Consider the following 21469-nt stretch of genomic DNA (forward strand, 5'->3'; position numbering starts at 1 on the left):
AATATTGGAAATAAAAGCAAAAATAAACAAATGGGACCTAATTAAACTTAAAAGCTTCTGCACAACAAAGGAAACTATTAGCAAGGTGAAAAGGCAGCCTTTGGAATGGGAGAAAATAATAGCAAATGAAGCAACAGACAAACAACTAATCTCAAAAATATACAAGCAACTCCTACAGCTCAACTCCAGAAAAATAAATGACCCAATCAAAAAATGGGCCAAAGAACTAAATAGACATTTCTCCAAAGAAGACATACAGAAAGAAAAAATTTAATTTTTTAAAAAAGAAACATTTCATCCTTCTCAAGCAAGAAATAAAAGCATAAGTCATATTATTGGGAAATAAAGTGTTGAACCTACCTGTAAGACTAGCAGACGTGGATGCCTGGGGAATATGGATGGTGGTGCCTCCATGGGCTGCTTTATTGGGTATCTTTGTGATATGCTTCACAATGTCATCAGTGCCTGTAGGAGAAGGTAGGGAAGAAACCTAAGGTAACTCATCTCTTCCAGAAGGAGAACATGATCTAAATGGATCCACTTAATTTGACTACACAACTCAATTCTTCTCAACCATCTGTATGGACTGGAACCAGGGCTATATGTCTTGAGTGGCCACACCCATTCATAGATCCATCCATTCACCCAGAGATTCAACCATCCATCTACCCCTATATCTACCCATTTATTCTTTCATCCATTCATCCTTTTATCCTTTCCTCCTACCATGCATCTTTCTTTTCATATTTCTCTCTTCTTTCTTTGCAACTTTTCATCCCTATTTCTTCAATCTTCATTTCCTTTGATCCTTCCTTCCACCCATCTTCCTTATTTTCATCCTTCCCACTATATATTCACCCTCCCTTCTATACACCCATCTTTTCTTCAATTGTCTCTCTCTTCATTCTCCCTTTCTTCCTTCCTCCCACCCAACCATAGTTCTACCTTTTTACCATTCTATTCATCACTTGCTTTCTGAACACCCACGACTCAACTACCAAGTAATGTTTTAAGGATGCATCAATTCCATTCAATGTGTTGAACTTGGTTGTGAATTGTTAAAGCTAGTTTGAGAAGTAAATCACCCTCCTGTACATATTGCCTAGTGAACAAGTGCTGGAGTAGTTGGAGGGCCTCACTGGATTTGTGTCCAGACAAAATCTGTGGTTGAATTCAACTTAACCATGGAATGAAATCCCCCTAAGTTCCCTCCCTCATCTGCTGTTCTTTTGAATGTGGTATTTCTCCTCCTAGGTCTTAAGGTCCTCCCATATCCACAGATACTTTTTCCCTCAGTTTTCATTCACTCCTTTTTCTTTCCCTTGCTGATTCTGTTCTCAATATAGAAACAGGCTCAGTTTAAAGGGGGAATCTCTCCTTTTATTTATGTATTACTTTACCTGTCGTTTCAGTCCTCTAAAACTCAGTGATGCTCCTAGAATCTTTGAGGACCACATGTTGTCAAAGAACTCACCTTATTTCCACTTGGCTCTTCTGCAGCATTTGACAGAACTAACCATTACTTCTTAAAACTCTCCCTCTGGCTTCTAGGAATCTCCTGCTTCTTCTACGTCTCTGACCATTCCCGCCTAGCCAAGTGGTTAAGAGCATGGTTCCTAGTGCCATGCTTTTGCTTATACAGTCTGAGTTCTTACTACTTACCAGCTTTAATGACTCTGAACAAATTACTCAACCTCTCTCTATATCTCTATAACTCATTTGTAAACCGAGTTTATAATAATTCCTTCTCAAACGGTGTTCCAATGGGAATTAAACAACTTACTAGAATAGCATTTGACACAGAAGAAGTGTTCTATAAACATTTGTTGCTGTTATTATTATTGCTGTCATTAGAATTAGCAGTAATGTTAGAATATCCATCATGGTACTCTAATTACTCAACTGCTTGCTTACTTAGTTTTGTTTCCCCAATGCCCATCTCAGTGCCTGGAAATGAAAATAGATCAACATATAGTTTTTCTAAAGGAATTTCTGGTGCAGTAATAGACTCCTAGGGCTTCCCTGGTGGCTCAATGGTAAAGAATCTGCCTGCCAATGCAGGAGGCATGGGTTCAATCCCTGGGTCGGGAAGATCCCTTGGAAAAGAAAATGGCAACCCACTTGAGTATTCTTGCCTGGGAAATCCCATGGACAGAGGAGCCTAGAGGGCTACAGTCCATGGGGTCACAAAAAAGTTAGATGTGATTTAGCAACTAAACATCAACAAACAATCAGACTCCTGATTAATGCCATTTCCTTCTCCAGGGGATCTTCCTGACCCAGGAATTGAACCTGGGTCTCCCACATTGCAGGCAGATTCCTGACCATCTGCGCCACCAGGGAAGCCCAACTCCTTTTTTACCTCTCAGGAAAGAAGCCAGGCCCCAAATAATGAGAGTGTAGGAGCTGTGGGTCCTTACTTGTTGACTGTGTTGAGTGTGGAATAACTTGAAAAGAACTTGTCACTGTTCCCAAACCAACATTCCCTGTCATTCTAGTGTCCATAGTGGGTGGCAAAGATGTCCTGTATGGCTGGGTCCAAGTCTGCAGAGTACTGGTCATAACCAAGGGTGATTCACTCGTTCTTCTGCTCTCTGTGTCAAGGTTGGTGTCTACTGTGCTTGGGGTGGCTGGGGAGGAAGGAATCCAATGAGAAAGGGAGCTCATTGAAGGATCAGTGGTATGTAAGGTTGAAGAAGGGAATGGTGTTGAAGCCGAAGAAGATAGACCATTTGCAGTGGTAGACCTGGTATCCTCCTTGGGGTCTGATTCTGTCCTAGAAAATGGACCATCTGAGGAGGTAGCTGAGATGGCACCTGGAACTCCAGATGTGGCAAAGGAAGCCATGGCCTCTGATGCGGGAGATGTCAGTGTGTTAGCAAGAATGGTCTCAGCTGAAGACACCATATCTGTGTGTAGGTGATGAGTACTTGCTGATACAGGCATAGAAAGACTGGATTCTGGGAGAGTTACGCCAGCAGATCCTATTACGGAGGGAGAAGCATAAAAGCGCGTGACTGTTTTCACTGGAACGTCAGTATCCTGTGTAGACAGAGACTGAACTGGGGCTGATGATGTCACAGAAGAGGTAACATCCATCTTGGGACTCTTCAAACCATGAGTGGACAGAGCCAATGCAGGTGTGTTCGTGAGTGTGCTGGAGCCAAAACGCAGGGTCATACTTGTCTCCTTCAGTCCAGGTGTCAGATGGGAAAGTTTCTTGGTCTCAAATGTTGTGGTCTCAAAGGAGGAAGGCTTTAATGTGGAAAGAGTGATCCCATCCCTGGAGGAAGCAGGATATGTGATCCTGGAGGACTCAGAGAAATTTGAGCCAGAGGAACTAAGTTCATGGCCAGAACTGCTGGAACCCTCAGTGGTCATTGTGGTGTGCATGGAAGGAAGAATTTGCACTGTATCTGTGGAGAAATCAGAAGTGGAAAGTGTCTCTATGGTAGGACTACTCAAAGGTGGAGATGAAGTGGTCACTGGTTTGAATATGGCATCCAATTTCTCTGTGGTATTCATGAGACCACTGGTGAGAAGTGAGGTCCCAGGGGTGGGAGAGGAGGGGCTCTTCCCTGGTACTATGGAGAACTGAGGGGAGGGTGACATCATGGCAGATGAATGCACTGAGGAAGATGGAGAGCTGGTTGATGTGTCCAAGGTAAGTGTGTCCTGTGATGTAGCCTCAGGGAGACCTCTCTGGCTGGTGATGGTCATTTCTGCAGATTCTGTGGTCATAGGGGATGTGGAGAGGTTGGTGATGATGCCTGCAGGGGTGTCTGGGGACACTGTGGATTGAGTGGGGCCAGGGATGAATGTGCTGCTGGAGGAGATGGGTTGTGTCTTAGAGAGCTCAGTAGTTGTATCAGTGGGCACTTTGGAAAGAAGAGTGATTTTCTCTGTGGTTGAACTGTTCTGCTGGATGGTGCTGGTCTCTCTAAGTTCAGGGCTCAGAGAGGATGTGGAGTCTGTCTCAATCATTGTAGTTTCAGTAGAGCGAGGCACTGGTGTGGAAACAGGGTTCTCTCTAGAGCTGGAAGGAGTAATAATTTGAGATGTGACATCGGATGGCTCTGAGTCAGCTGGGGTAGAGGAATGAGCTTCATGTCCAGAACTTGTGTTGACCCCATGGGTCCTGGCTGTGCTTTTGGAAGGCTGAATCACCTCTGTACTTGTGGAGACTCCAGAAGTGGACAGTGTCTCAGTGGTGGAACTGATCTCAATTGAAGGTGAACTGGTCACAGATGCCAAGCCAGTACCCAATATATCTGTGGTCTTCACCAGACCATGGGTAAGAAGTGAAGTCACAGGGGAAGGAGAGGAGGGGCTCCTCCCTGGTAATGTGGGAGACCCGGGGGAGGGTGATGTCACGGCAGATAAAGTCACTGGGGAAGATGGAGAGCTGGTTTCTTCCACAGAGGCAGGGCTTGTCCAAGACACATCCTGGGGACCCCTGCTCATGAGAGTGCTCATCTCTGAATGTGTAAAGCTCTGAGTCACAGCTGGGTGAGTCCCTGGCCCAGAGGCTTCGGTCACTGTGTTCAAGGTAAGTGTGCCCTGTGATGTAGCCTCAGGGAGACCTGTCTGGCTGGTGATGGTCATTTCTGCGGATTCAGTGGTCAGAGGGGAGGTAGAGAGGCTGGTGATGATGCCTTTAGGAGTGTCTGGGGACACTGTGGATTGAGTGAGGCCAGGGCTGGAGATGCTGGTGGAGGAAATGGGTTGTGTCTTAGAGAGCTCAGTAGTCATATCAGTGGGCACTTTGGAAAGAAGAGTGATTTTCTCTGTGGTTGAACTGTTCTGCTGGATGGTGCTGGTCTCTCTAAGTTCAGGGCTCAGAGAGGATGTGGAGTCTGTCTCAATCATCATTGTTTCAGTTGAGTGAGTAACTGATGTGGAAACAGTGGTCTCTCTAGAGGTGGAAAGAGTAACAACTGGAGACGTGACATTGGATGGCTGTGAGTCAGCTGGGGTAGAGGAATGAGCTTCATGTCCAGAACTTGTGTTGACCCCATGGGTCTCAGCTGTGTTTTTGGAAGGCTGAATCGCCTCTGTACTTGTGGAGACTCCAGAGGTGGACAGTGTCTCAGTGGTGGAGCTGATCTCAATTGAAGGTGAACTGGTCACAGATGCCAAGCCAGTACCCAATATGTCTGTGGTCTTCACCAGACCATGTGTAAGAAGTGAAGTCACAGGGGGAGGAGAGGAGGGGCTCCTCCCTGGTAATGTGGGAGACTCAGGGGAGGGTGATGTCATGGCAGATAAAGTCACTGGGGAAGATGGAGAGCTGGTTTCTTCCACAGAGGCAGGGCTTGTCCAAGACACATCCTGGGGACCCCTGTTCATGAGAGTGCTCATCTCTGAATGTGTAAAGCTCTGAGTCACAGCTGGGTGAGTCCCTGGCCCAGAGGCTTCAGTCACTGTGTTCAAGGTAAGTGTGCCCTGTGATGTAGCCTCAGGGAGACCTGTCTGGCTGGTGATGGTCATTTCTGCAGATTCTGTGGTCATAGGGGATGTGGAGAGGCTGGTGATGATGCTTTTAGGAGTGTCTGGGGACACTGTGGATTGAATGGTGCCAGGGCTGGAGATGCTGGTGGAGGAGATGGGTTGTGTCTTAGAGAGCTCAGTAGTTGTATCAGTGGGCACTTTGGAAAGAAGAGTGATTTTCTCTGTGGTTGAACTGTTCTGTGGGATGGCGCTTGTCTCGCTAAGTTCAGGGCTCAGAGAGGATGTAGAGTCTGTCTCAATCATCATTGTTTCAGTTGAGTGAGTCATTGCTGTGGAAACAGCAGTCTCTCTAGAGGTGGAAAGAGAAATGACTGGAGACGTGACATCGGATGGCTCTGAGTCAGCTGGGGTAGAGGAATGAGCTTCATGTCCAGAACTTGTGTTGACCCCATGGGTCCTGGCTGTGCTTTTAGGAAGGCTGAATCGCCTCTGTACTTGTGGAGACTCCAGAAGTGGACAGTGTCTCAATGGTGGAGCTGATGTTAATGGAAGGTGAACTGGTCACAGGTCTCAAGCCAGTGCCCAATGTGTCTGTGGTCTTCACCAGACCATGGGTAAGAAGTGAAGTCACAGGGGGAGGAGAGGAGGGGCTCCTCCCTGGTAATGTGGGAGACTCGGGGGAGGGTGATGTCACGGCAGATAAAGTCACTGGGGAAGATGGAGAGCTGGTTTCTTCCACAGAGGCAGGGCTTGTCCAAAACATCTTTTCAGCACCTGTGCTGTCTTCCATCTTTGTCACCTCAGTAACAGAACTAGTGTTCATATCAGGAAGGATAGTAGTTTTCTCTGTGGATGAGCTGGTTTCCTTGGAGGTGCTGGTTTCCCTCATTTCAAACATCAAGGAGGAACTTGTCTCAGCTTCAATTCTTGGAGTCTCAGAGAAGCTAGACATTGGGATGGAAACAGTGGTTTTCCCTGTGGTGATGGCTGTATTCATTGGGAGTACAGTTTTGGATGGTTCTGAGTCAGTTGAGACAAAGGAACGTGATTTGTGTTCATCATCGGTGGTCCTCATATTGGTTACTGCTGTGTTTTTGGAAGGATCTCTACTTAAGCTTTCCTCCTGATGGGTGCTGGTATCCCTCAGTCCAGCGGTCAAGGAGGATGTTGGCTCTGTCTCAATCTGTGCAGTTTTGGAAGAGTCTGGAGTTGATGTGGAGACATTGGTGTCTCTTATGGTAGAAGAGATAACCACTGCAGATGTGGCTTTGGGTGGCTCTGTGTTGGCTGAACTAGTGATCCCCGTATCAGTTACTGCTGTGATTCTTGAAGAATGAGTTGTTTCTGTATCACTGGTGGCTTCTGAAGAGGTTTGTATCTCCTGTGAGATGTTGTTCACACTTTCAAGTGTACTGGTCACAGGTTCCAAGCTTGTGCCCAAAACTTCTGTGGTTTTTCCCAAGTCAGAGGTAAGAACTGAGGTTGCGGGTACAGGAGAGAAGGTATTGTTCCCTTCCGGTATAGACAAATGTCCTGGATCTGCAGCAGCTGTGGTGGAAAGCTGGGTAGAACTCTTCTCTGCTTCCTTGCTAGCAAGATCTGGGCTTCTCAATAAAGTGACTTTAGGGCTACTTACTATTGTAGCAAGAATGATCCTACTTGTAATGTCCCCTGTGGAGGTTTCTGGCTGAGAGGTAGTTGTGCTGATCATGTTCTCCAAAGGGAGTTTGGAAGGAGTTGTGACCCCTTGATGAGCTGAGGTAGTGGTTATGGCTGATGACACAGAACTCATGGTGACCCAGTCATGAGTGGACAGAGAATCAGGCAGAGGAGTGGATGGGAGGACCTTGGGGCTAATCTTTGTATCTGGATGGCCCATGGAAGCCATTGAGACATGCATGGCTTCCATTTGTCTTCTACTGGGAGTCCAACTGGTGCTTAAAATGTCAGCAAATGAGGTGCTCATCCTCTCAACAACAGAAGTTGAGATGGGCACAGATGCAGTTTCATCTAAAAGACTAGATGTTCTTACACTTGTGCTGGCCTCTGTCTTTTCAGCTGAAGCATAGGAGGATGGGATGATTAGGCTGGTTCTGACGACAGTCACAAGGTCATGGAGGGTAGCCTCAGAGCCTGACTCAGTGCTTGATGCTAAGGATGAAGTTTTACCCATTGCAGAAATTGCTGTAGGAGAACTTGTGGCTTCCAAGCTTGAAGTCATGTTTGGGATGGTCCAGGGACCAAACGTTGAGGCTGGTGAAGCTGTGGATGGCCACGTGAGTGGGTGCTCAAGAGCAGATGTGCTGGTCTCTGTGGCCAGGGTGCTGTCCATGGTGCCCACACTCTCCTTTGGCTTAGGCTTGGTAGTCAGGACTGAGTTGGTTTCCGTGGTGGTGATACTTGGAGTGAGGGCTGTGATTACATCCGTGGTGCTCACTGCTGCAGGAGATGAGGTCTGTGATAGTTGCTCAAGATCAGAGGCAACATCACTGGTCACTACACTTGTAATGGCCGCCAGCATCTTAGACCCCATTGAGGGGAATGTGACAGATGGTGAAGAGGTTGTTTTTCCTTCTGAGGCATTAGTGAGGCTGGTCATGGCTTGGCTTTCAGAGGTCAGAGTTGCCAATATGGTTGGTTCTATGGAGGTTTTAGGCAACATGTCTGTGGTCCCAGGAGATCCACCAAGAGTCAGGTCCCTCCCAGCTGTCTGCTCTGACCTCATTCCAGTTGTCCTTGAAATCTGAGTTGGGCTGCTTTGTGGACTAGTCCCTGTGGTGACTTTAGGAGCTGACCCTAGGGGGATAGAGGACACTGTGCCTGGTGACTTCTTGGTTCCTTCTGGAGTCCCAAGGTGAGTGTTGGTCCAGTCCTCAGATGGGGAGCCTGAGACCCATTCTGTAGTTGTTCCTCTTGCTGGTGACTTGGCTGCTGTCATGAATCCTGAGGGTGAGTGCAGGAGGCTGATGCGGCCACTCCCTGTGGCCATGGACTGAAGGGTACCTGGTTCCACAGTGCTCACCATAGGGAGAGCTGCTGTTGAAGTCTTCTGAGAATTTTCCAGAGTATACCTGGTCTCTGGGCTGATGCTAGGCTCCTGGGAGCTTATGATTTTCAAGGCTGTAGCCATTTCTGGGCTTCTTGTGGACATACCTGTGATTAGAAAGCGAGTTGGTAGGTGATATGCAAGCGATACAGAAAGGGTGTCCTCCTGGTTGACAATATAATTTGTTCCTTCCTGTGATTTCAATTCAAAATATTTCCTTCTTCTCCAGAAAAGAAAATATTTACCCTTTCCTACCACACTTCCAGAGTCTGGACACCAGGGAACATACTGACCATCCCAAAGTTGGATCAGAGTGGGTTGGGATTAGGGTGAGTGGGGTGAGGGCTTTGACTCATGTTGTTTGCTCAGAAGAAATTGTTACCTGGAACCCAGTGTACTGCATACCCTAAAAAGAAAGACTCTGTACAAGGAAGGGCGTGACGAATCTGGACTCTACCCATGCTAGAGACTTTCCCTACTCTGTTTTTACTTTCCTCCTTGGTGCCTGCTCTTGTTGAACCACTTTCAACCTACAACTTGCAGCCTCCTCTAGATGTCCTAAATCTTAGTTCACCGAAAGGCCATGTAAGGATTTCTATTTGAGAAGCAAGAGACTAGAAAGGCGACAGAATTCTTTTTCTTTACCTTCAACCTCTTTCAAATTCATCTGTCTCCCTGAACCCTTTTCCCATCCTTGAGGAGAAGGACATGTAACTGCCACAGGGGTGAGAAGCTCAATCTTCTAAGAGCACTCTTTCTGGGGACTACTTTTTCATATTATTCTCACTATGGTGGCATGGCCAAGGACCATGATCCCTTCTTCTACTGCAACAAAAGAAACCTATATTACCTTAAGTCTGTCTGTGTCCTCCCTATCAACACAAGATTCCAGCGATGATCTCTGATTTAGAAACAAAGTGGGCAGAGAACTGGCCCTGTGACATTTTCTGTTGCTGAATTGATTGGCTATTATTAAGAACAATACAAATAACTAAGGTGAAGCAATAAACGTGTTCCATGAATACAATCTCTAGGAAAAAAACAATCAACATCCTCAGAGGGGCAAAAAGTCAAAGAAATCAATTTCAAGCCTTGTCATTTTACTTCCTTAAACAATCCAACTTTTGACCCCAGAGATGAGGGGAAAGGACAGACATGGGATAGCCTTGAAGGAAATAGAGATGATGGGCTTCCCTGGTGGCTCAGTGGATAATAATCCATCTGCCAGGGCAAGAGACATGGGTTCAATCCCTGGTCTGGGAAGATCCCACACTCCTTGGAGTAACTAAGCCTGTGAGCCACAACTACTGAAGCCCTCATACTCCAGAGCCCATGCTCTGCAACAGGAGAAGCCACCTCAGTGAGAAGCCCATGTATCGCAAGTAGAGAGTAGCTCCTGCTCGCCACAACTCCAGAAAAGCCCATGTGTCAACAAAGACCCAGCACATCCAAAAATAAATAAATAAAATTATAAAAAAGAGAGGTAGAGATGGTGCTCCTACTTACCCACACTGATCGTAGTCATAAGAGATGCAGGATTACTGGTTGGCCGAGAGGCACCTCCATGTTCTCCTTGACTTGGCTCCCTGGTGATAGTGGCCACAGACTCATTTGGCCCTGAAGTAGAAGACAGAGGTGTCACCTTTGATTGCCTAAGAATATGGATCTGTGAGGACCATTCTCACTAGACACTGGATTAGCAATGCCTTCATTTATCTCTCAGAAGGGATTTAAAGAATAACTGTCTCTTTTACATTAAATCTTATATTAAATCAAACCCTCAAGATGGTCATAAGGGATGAAAAGCTTTTTGTTAATTGTGGGGACTTCTCATTTGATTGGTTTCAATAAAATAATTTTCTGACAAAAAAAGAAGATAATTTTTTCCTTTAAAAAAAATTATTGACATATGTTTGATTTACAATGTTGTATTAGTTTCTGTTATACAGCAAAGTTATTCAGTTATACATATTATATATTCCTTTTCACATTCTTTTCCATTATGCTTTATCACAGGGTATTGAATATCGTTTCCTGTGCTGTACAGTAGGACCGTGTTGTTTATCCATCCTATATATAGTAGTTTGTATCTGCTAATCCCAAACTCTCAATCCTTCCCTCCCCACCCCTGGCCCACTTGGCAACCACAGTCTGTTCTCTATGTCTTTAAGTCTGTTTCATAGGTATGCTCATTTGTGTTGTATTTTAGATTCCACATATAAGTGATATTATATGGTATTTGATAGCAAGTCTGTGCACGGAAATGAAAAATCCCGCATGCCTCAATGAAGATCCCACATGCTGCTACTAAGACCCAACACAGCTAAATACATAAACATTTTTTTAAGGTAGATTCTGCCTAGGAGGTATTAAAGGAGATCCCTGACAGCCATCTTCTCCCATTCAGTCACATCCACAAAAGCTTAGAATTCCAATGCAAAGGAATTGAGGGTTCTTACTTGTAAATGGGGTGAAATTGTCAAGGACTGGAGCAGATCTGAACTCTGCACCAGAGGAGCTCTCCTTGGTAAGTGTAGTCTCAGCTATGCCAGATATGGGGACCTTTGGTGGTTCATCCTTAGCCGCTGAAGTGGTGATGTCTACAGTGGTCATCCCAGGGGTCCTGTCCTCTCCTGTAGCGGTGCTCAGGGCCCAGCAGGAATCTTTTGGGGATCCAGTACCTGGGAAAGTGTTGGTTTTCTGAGACTGAATGTTTGTGGATAATGTGACTGGTGTCAGCTCTGAAGCAGGAGGAAGTGACATGAGGACTGTGGGTTCCCGTGCTTCAGAGGAACTGGAGGAAGGTAAGATGAAGCTGGGAAAAGAGACTGGGGAAAAGAGAAATTTGGTTTCTTCTTTAGAGAAAAAGCTTCTCCATGATAGTGTCCCTGGACCTCTGCTCACAGGAGCAGTCATCTTAGTCATATCCAAGGGTATCTCTTCCCAGAAATCTGTGATTGTTTTGTCCAGAACAACTGCATCCCCAGGCTTCATCCTAGTGGGACCCGTTGATGTAAAGGTAATATGTAAAGATTCCATTGTAAAACTGTTGGAAGAGGAGGTAGAACTGTTGACATTGGTTCCTTTGAAGATATTGGATATCCCCAAGGACTGAGCAGGGTCTGGGCTACACATTCTGTCCCGAGATGTGAACTCAGTCCTGGTGACATCAGTAGCAGCAGCACCATCCACCTGAGAAGGGATTGTGCTTCTCTCTATGGCTGAGCAGGTCTCCATTGGCCCAGAGGTTTCAGTGGAAACAGGTTCTTCCTGAGTCCCGGTAGACACAGGATAAGTGGAAAAAGTCTGAGACAGGTTGGTGGTCTCCACAGTGGACATCGTAACCACTGAAGAAATGGTCTTGTGAGACCCTGAGTGTGCAAGGGCAGAGGAACATGGCTCAGAACCAGAACTGATAGCCTGATGAGTGGTCACTGCTGCTTCTGTCAAATGATTCATCTCTGTGTCTGGGGTGGTCTTCGAAATGGCCAGTCTATCAGGTGAACTACTGATTAAAATTGGAGATTTCTTGATCCCAGATTCCATGCTTGTGCCCACAAGCTCTGTGGTCTTCAGTGGTCCAGAAAAGTGAGAGAACTCCTTGATTGTCTCCAGGGAGATGGAAGAGACTGATGCTATTTCTGTGGTCAGTTGTGTGGTCAAAGATGTCTGTACTTCACTTCTAGAGATGGATGGATCTGTCATCTCCAATATAGGAGCCCCTAGGCTCTGTCCCTGGGCACTTGAATTGAGGGTTTGGGTTCTCACTGGAGATGTGATCTCTCCAGGAAGAGTCATTGAAACTGTGGACTTCTGTCTCGAAGATATAGAAGTCATTATGGGAGAAAGCACGGAGCTCTGCTCTGGCTCTCCACTGGTGAGCACAAGCTCTCCGGTGATGGACACTTCAGTGCTACTGACTGACTGTGGCAACGTGACCCCATCTGTCATGGTCCTTGGAGGGAATGGCAGCAATGAGACAGATGAGTTATCACTGGACCTTGAGGTGACTCCTTGAGATTTTGTGGTTCCAACATGAACTGAACCTATTATAGATGCTGAAGACACAGATCTTCTAGGGGCCAAATCCAAAATGGAGACATCAGGCATAAAGGCTGGAGGGGAGCCATTATGTCAGTCTGTGTGTTTGGCAGCTCAAGAGAAGCAATGAAAACAGGGAGGGCTGTTATATCAGATCCTTGGGGAGTTGAGTTTGTACCTGAAATCTCAGAGCGCTCACTTCCTGGTCATCAGGAAAAATTGCAGTGGGAGCAGATGTGCTTATGTTCCTTGGACTTAAGGCCTCTAGTCTTGTGCTGAGGTCAGTGATTTTTATCTGAACAAGGGGACTATAGAGCTCCCAGAATCATTCCAGTGAAAATTGAAGAATGATGGGTAGATCCTGTTGCTGTGGCCGTTGCTAAGGACGATGATGTTCTTCCTGTATTATTGACTTCAGGAAAATCATATAAGTGGCCAGCTGTGCCTGTGGAAGTCCATGGAGAAGCCCCTGGTGCTTGGGTGCTGGGTGGGGTTTTGAAGCCTCCTCTGTAGGGTAGGTATTAAAGGTGAAACTGACCTCACTCCCTTGGGGCTGGAGGTGATGACCTTCTGAGTGAGGTCCCCACCCTCGATTGTTAGCTCTGCAGGAAATGATGTCACAGAAAGGGCCCCAGGTGGAGATGTAGTTTCAATGATCTCCTGTCCTGGGATGGACTCAGACTTTGGCCCCATTGAAGAGAAGGTAGCCAGCAGTCTCTTGCAATACTGATAAAGCTGATAGTGGTTGAGTCTTCTGGTCTACCAGAAATCCAAGGCTGAAATAATGTAGGCTCTGGAGGTGGTAATAGCTATGTCTGTATCTACAGAGGAGACGCTCAGTGTCAGGTCACTTCCGGCTGTCTGTTCTGACCTTGGGCTAGCAGAGGAATAAGCATCACCCACAGGTCTATGTATTATAGCTGCTATTTAGCTGTCATTGTCTTTTTACTCAGGGCAATGGAAGGAATGACTATGGAGCTGACCCATATCATGGTTCTGAGTTCAAATTTATCTGTCACTGAACCTTTGATTACTTTTTTTTTTTTTAGGCCACACTGCTCAGCATGTGGGACCTTAATTTCCTGACCAAGAATCAAACCCATGACCCTTGCAATGGAAGCGTGGAGTCTTAACCACTGGACTGCCAGGAAAGGACCAACCTGGGTTTACTTTGGTGATCATAACAAAGCTGGTTGCAGAGTCTTGAAGGCTGGTGGGGCATGTGCTTAAAAGGGCATACATGTTCATTATGGTCCTTCCTATGGAGCCAAGCCATGTGAATAAGTCATTTCAATTGTCTTAAGAATCAGAATTGAGCTGACTCATTGAATATTCCCTATGAAACAAGGGAGGATATTGATCCTCTTTTTTAAACTTTTATTTCCTTCCTTATACTTTGAGTTTATTCTGTTCTTTTTCTTTATTTATTTAAATATTTTTTGGCTACGGTGGGTCTTCACTGCTGCGTGTAAGCATCCTCTAGTTGCAGCAAGCAGGGCCTGCTCTCTAGTTATGGCGCCTGGGCTTCTCACTGCAGTGACTTCTCTTGTGGAACATGAGCTCTAGAGTGTGTGGGCTTCAGGAGTTGTGGCACACAGGCTTAATTGCACCACAGTGTGTGAAATTTTCCCAGACCAGGGATTGAACTTGTGTCCCCTGCCTTAGCTGGTTGATTTCTAACCACTGTACCCCCAAGGAAGTCCCCTTCTTCCTACATATTTTTATATGCTTTCACTTCTCTCATCAGAAAAGAACAGAAACCCTTTATCTTCTAGCACAGAGGGACATGTCAAATTATTATCGCATATTTACACTTTTATTAGAATTCCTTAGAACTGTAAACAATTGGACAACATATCAGGAAAAAAACATGGAACATCAACATCCTTTAAACTTGTACCACTTATATATTTACACATAAAGTTACTGTATATATAAAAAATATTTTCAAAGATTCGTGGGCTTGGGGATATTTAAAAGACACTATTGCCACATTTGAATATTTACTAAAAAAATTCCACAAAATAATTTCAAACATTAAGCTACTGCAAAGATACAGCAGATATAAAAAAAAATGATAAAAGTATAAACTTTCAAGAATGTCCCAGACAAACTCTCAGTGAAGTTTTGCATCATTCTAAGCATTTTAAGTGAATACCTCCTCTCAACTACAAGCCATGTATTGAAAGCTGTAACAGTGGACAAGAATTCTTTCACCTTCTGTTATAATCATCTTAGCAATGAATTGTCCTATAAAATAAACCTATGGCATCTCACTTTTATGTTTCCTGCTCATGGCAACCACTGATCTATCTTAGTGATAGTGCCTGTTTTAGGAAAACCCTTCATACTTGGCCGCTGACTTGTAGAGTCACTATATTTATTCCTAAGTGGATGCAGTTGGCTCTTGCGAATATAAATTACCAAACAGAAGCAATTCATGTTAGAAGTCAGATTAGAAATCTCCCTAAAAATGAGTATCAATGGCCTCTGAGTACAAAAGTAGAAAGTTGTGATTATCTACTAGAATCTGGAACACAGACAATCAATTATCTTACTTTAAAGTGAAACTGTTAGTCACTCAAGCACGTCTGACTCTTTGCAACCCCATGGACTGTAGCCCACTAAGCTCCTCTGTCCATGGAATTCTCCAGGCAAGAATACTGGAGTGGGTTGCCATTTCCTACTCCAGAGGATCTTCCTGACTGAGGGATCAAACCTGCATCTCCTACATTGGCAGGCAGATTCTTTACTGCTCAGCCACCAGGGAAGCTTCTTACTCCAAAGACCAGGAGAAAAGACTCAAGCATTATGTACCAAAATATGATCATACATACCCAGACTGATGGTCTCCAGAGATGTGGAGCTACCCATTGGCTGTGTGGTGCCTCCAGGTTCCTTCAGATCCATGGTGGTGGTTGCCACTGACCCTGAGGGAGAAGGGGACAGAAGTGTTAGTCTCCCATCCCCTTAAGATGCACATCCACAGGAAATGCTCTTGCTAGATCCTGGCTCAGTATCTGAGCCTCATCTGCCTCTGAGAAGGCACTCTGGAAGGAATAATTCTCTTATTGGCATGAAATCAAACCCACAATATGACCTGCGTCTTAATTGTGGAAAATAGTGGGATTGCTGAATGTATTGGCCTCAAGCAAAAACATTTGGTGATAGTATGTCTCCATCACTTAAAAAAATATATTGAGGACTTCCCTGGTGGTGTGGTGGTTAAGAGTCTGTAATGCAACGCAGGGGACACAAGTCTGATCCCTGTTCTGGGAATTTCCCACATGTCATGGAGTGATTAAGTCCATGCATCACAACTACGGAGCCTGTGCTCTAAAGCCTGGGAGCTGCAACTACTGAAGCCTGCGTGCCTGGAGCCTGTGCTTCACAACAAGAGAAGCCAGCACAATGAGAAGCCCATACACCGCCACTAGAGAGTGGCCCCTGCTTGCTGCAACTAGAGAAAGCCAGTACACAGCAAGGAAGACCCAGCACAGCCCCAAATAAACAACTGAATAAGTAAAATAAAAACACTGGATTCTCCTTTATTCATTTATTTATGGCCACACATGTGGGATCCTAGTTTGCCAACCAGAGATTGAACCTGCACCCTTGGCTCAACTACTGGACAATCAGGGAAGTCCCTCCATCACTTATAATGTGTGAACTCACCATTGTTTAATTTTTCACTCCTATCGTTTGGACTCCACATAAGTAAAATCAGAATAATACCTGGAGTTATTTTATCTGGTTAGTTAATATATACAATTATTTCTTGATTACTCATTTTGTCATTTTCTTTTATCATTCTTTTATAATTATTATCACACACACTCTACCTCTGGGAAGGGAAAAGCTAAGCTCTGGCTGGAAGGACCTGAATCTGGGCTCAAGAATGCTAAAAGTGTCACTAGTTGCATACAGATAATAGAATGACCCGATGAGATAAGTGGAAACTGAAAGGGGAGGTGAAGGATACTGCAGAGACTTTGTAAGTGAGAGCAGAAGGAGATGGGGACAAAACATGGAGCTGGTTGCTTCTAGCAGAGCCGGGCGCAGGAGGTGAGGTGGTGTTTCTGGCATTCTCAGACTGGTATGTGAAGGCTGAAACTGGATGTGTTAGTTAATTAAAGGTGAGGTTCTGGGGGTGGGGATTTCTCTGGTGGTCCAGTGGCTAAGACTCAGAGCTCCCAATGCAGGGGTGCATGGGTTTGATCCCTGCTCAGGGAACTAGATCCCACATGCTGCAACTAAGAGTTCGCATGCCGTAACCAGGAGTTCGCATGCTTCAACTAAGACAGAGCTCAGCCAAAGTAATAAATAAATAAAATAAAAATAAGGTAGATGCTAGGGGCAGAGACTCTCCCTTCTGACAACTCCATTGAGGGAATGAGGTGGAATACCCAGGAGGACCAGAGGTGTGCTCCCATAAACCAACTCTTGTGGCGATATGCCTTGGTGATAAGGAAGTCATAAAAGGTAACTTGAGCTGTTCCCATTTACTAGTTTCAGTTTTATCCCTTAACATGCTACTGAAAAATGTGGTCACTGTGACTGTGTAAATGAGAGCAGAAGGAGATGAGGACAAAACATGGAACTGGTTGCTTCTAGCAAAGCCAGGTTCGGGAGATGCTGCTGCTTCTGCTAAGTTGCTTCAGTCGTGTCCGACTCTGTGGGACCCCATAGACGGCAGCCCACCAGGCTCCACCGTCCCTGGGATTCTCCAGGCAAGAACACTGGAGTGGGTTGCCATTTCCTTTTCCAGTGCGTGAAAGTGAAAAGTGAAAGTGAGGTCGCTCAGTCGTGTCTGACTTAGCGACCCGGTGGACTGTAGCCTACCAGGCTCTTCTGTCCATGGGATTTTCCAGGCAAGAGTACTGGAGTTGGGTGCCATTGCCTTCTCCGACAAGAGATGAGTGAATTGCAATTGTGTGTGGAGTCAGAGGTGGGCTGGTTCCAGTCCCAGAAAGTGTAATCCCACCAGGGGTCAAATGATAGAGTGCATCAGAAAATGTACCAACTGGGAATTCCCTGGTGGTCCAGTGGTTAGGATTCTCACTTTCACTGCCAGGGATTGGAGGCTGGATCCTTGGTTGGGGAAATAAGATCCTACAAGCCGGACCCATGGCAAAAAAAGGAAAGAAAGAAAAGAAAGAAAAAGGTGGTGCATATATACAATGGAATATTACTCAGTCATTAAAAATAATTAAATAATGTCATTTGAAATATCACATGACATCCCTCATATGTGGAATCTAAAAAGAAATGATTCAAATGAACTTACAAAACAGAGACTCACAAACTTAGAAAATGAACTTATGGTTGCCAGGGGGAAGGAAAGTTAAGGACATTGGGAAAGTCATGTACACACTGCTATATTTAAAATGGATAACCAACAAAGAGCTATTGTACAACATATGGAACTCTGCTCAACGTTATGTGGCAGCCTGGATGGGAGGGGAGTTTGGGGGAGAATGGATACATGTATATGTGTGGCTGAGTCCCTGCTGTCCACCTGAAACTATCACAACATTGTTAATCCAGCTATATCCCAATACAAAATGTTTTTGGTGTTAAAAAAATAAAAATTAAAAAATAAGTTAACAAAATGGATAACTAACAAGGACCTACTGTACAGCACAGGGAACTCTGCTCAATGTTACATGGCAGCCAGGAGGGGAGGGGAGTTTAGGAGAGAATGGACACATGTATATGTATGGCTGAGTCCCTTCACTGTTCACCTTAAGCTATCACATTTTAGTTGGCTATATACCAGTACAAAATGGGCTTCCCTGGTAACTCAGCTGGTAAAGAATCTGCCTGCAATGCGGGCCACCTGGGTTTGATCCCTGGGTTGGGAAGATTCCCTGGAGAAAGAAATGGCTACCCACTCCAGTATTCTGGCGTGGAGAATTCCATGGACTACGCCATGGGGTCACAAAGAGTCGGACATGACTGAGTGACTTTCACTTTCAATACAAAATAAAAAGTTCAAAAAATAAGTAAAATTAAAAAAAAAGAAAATGTGCCAACCAATTGGCTTGAGGGCTGGAGCTAGAAGCATCCACTGACTGAAATGGAGACATTGAGTTTGGGACACTGCTCTTGGCCAAGAAAAATCTGTAGATGTCTCAGAGGGAGATGTGGTTCCCACGGGCAAGTGGCTTGTTCCCATCTTTCTTTCACACTCAGAGCCCCTTGTGGATTTTACACTGGTGGGAGCTAGAGAATGAACAGTGACTGGGCCACTTGTGTCTCTGCTGTGTGTGGCTATGGGTGCTTCCCTAAGAGAAGTCCTTTCCATGGAGGTTGCTATTGGAGAAGTAAGTCTAGGAACCACCATGGAAGCAAAGAGAGAAAAGGCAGAGGCTGAAATAGTGGTTGGTGCAAAACATCATCTTGAAAGTGTTGAAATGAAATTGTTGAAATGAAATGGTTAGTCTCTCAGTCATGTCTGACTCTTTGCGACACCATGGACTGTAGCCTGCTAGGCTCCTCTGTCCATGGAATTCTCCAGGCAAGAATACTGGAGTGGGTTGCCATTCTCTTCTCCAGTGGATCATCCCAACTCAGGGATCGAACCTGCAAATACTGAGCCAGATACTGCAACCCACACACACTAGAGCCTGTGCTCCACAAAGAGAGAAGCCACAGCAATGAGAAGTGCAGGCACTGCTACTGGAGAGTAATGTCTGCTCTCCACAACTAGTGGAGTGCCCTTGCAGCAACGAAGACCCAGCACAGTCAAAAATAAATACATAAATAAGATAATTAAATAAAAAACTAAACTGGTCTCTGGCCAGATTCTGTTTAGACATACAGTGAAATAAATAAAAGTGCCGTTGTTGGATATCACTACTGCAGACGCAACGCAGAAGTCCTAGATGGTGAGAAGGGCTGTCCTGGTGGAGTTTGTAACTGAGACACTGCTTGTGGCTCTGAGCTAACTCGCTAGATGGGATGAAGAAATCTGAGTTGAATGTGTGCTGTGTGTTTCCATGGTGAGGAAGCTGTGGGTAGGGGGCAGAGGTGATGACCTAAGTGGTCATTAAACTGAAAGTAGAGGTCTCAGGTCGAGACATGGATAGATTCAAAATTTCCCTTGGTTTCCTCTCCGGTAGGTGGGGCTTCCCAGGTGGCTCAGTGGTAAAGAATCTGCTTGCTATTGTAGGAGACACAGGTTCGATCCCTGGGTCAGAAAGATCATTTGAAGAAGCAACTGGCAACCCATTCCAGTATTCTTTCCTGGAGAATCCCATAGACAGAGGAGCCTGGTGGGTACAGTCCATGGGATCACAAAAGAGTCGGACATGACTCAGCGACTCAACAGTGTTAACAATAAATAGGTGGCTGTTGGTCTCTGCTGAGGAGGAAGGGGTGAAGAGAGAAAAGTGGATTTCTTTCAAGAAATATTGACAAGGTTGAGGGGATGAGGATCAGCTTACCCCTCTGAAGCCAAGGGGGTGAGTGTGGGGAGGGTGGGTGAACCTGTGATATCAAGAGAGATGCCAAGCCTGAGGGCACATTTGTCCCTTTGCCTGATAGAGATGAGACAAACAGAGTGGAAGTCATACCTCTGACTCTTTCAGTACTTGTTTCTGCATTACTGAGTGTACTGGAGAGAGGGGAGGCCGAGCTGGGCTCTGTCTTTGCTGTGGTCTCAGAGGTCTCTGTGTGCACAGAGGAGGTGAACGTAAGATCTGAGGATGTGCCGAGCCCTGATGCTGTACCACCAGGAATTGAAGTGGACATCAGCAGAGGAGGGCTGGTGCTTTTCATGATATCTCCTGCAGGGCCGGTTTCAGGAGAGAAAAAATGATGTCTGGAGGTTGATGGAGTCAGACCCCAGCTGCTTGGCTCTCCAGAACCAGGATTCCCTGTAGATAAGACTTCTGGAATTGTGGAAGAAATCTTGCTTGATGTTGGGGTTGTCCCTGCTGGAGCACTTGAGCCAGGAGCCACTGTGATCACTGCTGTAGCCATAGACACTGGGGCACTGCTGATGGCCGGGGTCAAATGTGTAATAGCTTCAGAGGAAGCTGTGTCTCTGGTAGTTGGGTAGGTCATATCCTGGCTGGTCCTTGTGTCGCTGTCACCTGTCTGAGAGATCTCAGTGGGAGACATAAACTCCTCAGTGGTTTGTCTGGTTGCGGCTTCTAGGGTGGGTGTGTCTGAAGATGTTTCTCCAGGTGATGCCGTTTCAGTGAAGCTTGTGCTGGAGGTGTTGATATGGCCTGTCTCACTGGTCAGTGTTTCCTCTCCAGAACTTGTCTCTGTCCCCCAGGTGGACTGGGGTTCAGTTGAGGGTTCACTTGTACCTGAATTGGTCCGTGATGCTTCTCCTGGGGTGCTGGAATCAAGTGTCCTGGAGATGTCTGAGCTCTCAGGGGCAGTTGTGCTGGGGCTGTGTCTTTCAGAAGTGGTGTGTGGTGTTCTGAGCTCCCATCCTGGATGGGATTTTGAGACCTGAATTGAGCTTGTCCCCCTGCCGTCCGCAGAACTGAAGCCTGGGGAGGGGGCAGAAGTGGTGGCTGAATTATTCTCCCTTCCAGGAGCAGAGGTCACAGATGGAGCCACAGGTGCAGTCAAAGGTTCTCTGGTATGTTGCTCAGTCATAGATGGATGAGTACTGGTCACCTCTGAGACAAAGGTGGTGGAAGGGGATGTAGTTTTCACTCCTGGAACCTGGGTGATGCCGAGGGTGGCCAGACCAGTGGAAACTTCCGAAACCAAGGTGCTGGCTGTTGTGATGGGAGGTGAGTCTGTGGCATCAGGGGATGTACTAGGCATGAGGACAGTCCTTGCTGTCCCTTCCCCTGAGGGAGATGGGTGGTCCAGAGGGAAAGTAGTACCTCTGACTCTTTCAGTACTGGTTTCTGTATGACTTGATGTTCTGGAAAGAAGAAAAGCTGGATTTGGCTCTGTCCT

The 21469-nt window shown here is 45.9% G+C and overlaps 1 protein-coding gene across 1 annotated transcript in view; it reads right to left on the reverse strand.

Moving 5' to 3' along the window:
* The window catches only part of LOC104999867 (mucin-16-like), a 116103-nt gene that overhangs the window by 79333 nt on the left and 15301 nt on the right, over positions 1 to 21469 (reverse strand). The window contains 4 exon segments of the mRNA XM_010855496.1: positions 361 to 465; positions 2421 to 5922; positions 5924 to 6927; positions 15376 to 15468. Of these exon segments, the coding sequence (XP_010853798.1) occupies positions 361 to 465; positions 2421 to 5922; positions 5924 to 6927; positions 15376 to 15468 (4704 nt within the window).

The sequence above is a fragment of the Bison bison genome, unplaced genomic scaffold (genome assembly GCF_000754665.1).
Source record: "Bison bison bison isolate TAMUID 2011002044 unplaced genomic scaffold, Bison_UMD1.0 scf7180017864365, whole genome shotgun sequence".
Taxonomy (NCBI): Eukaryota; Metazoa; Chordata; class Mammalia; order Artiodactyla; family Bovidae; genus Bison; species Bison bison.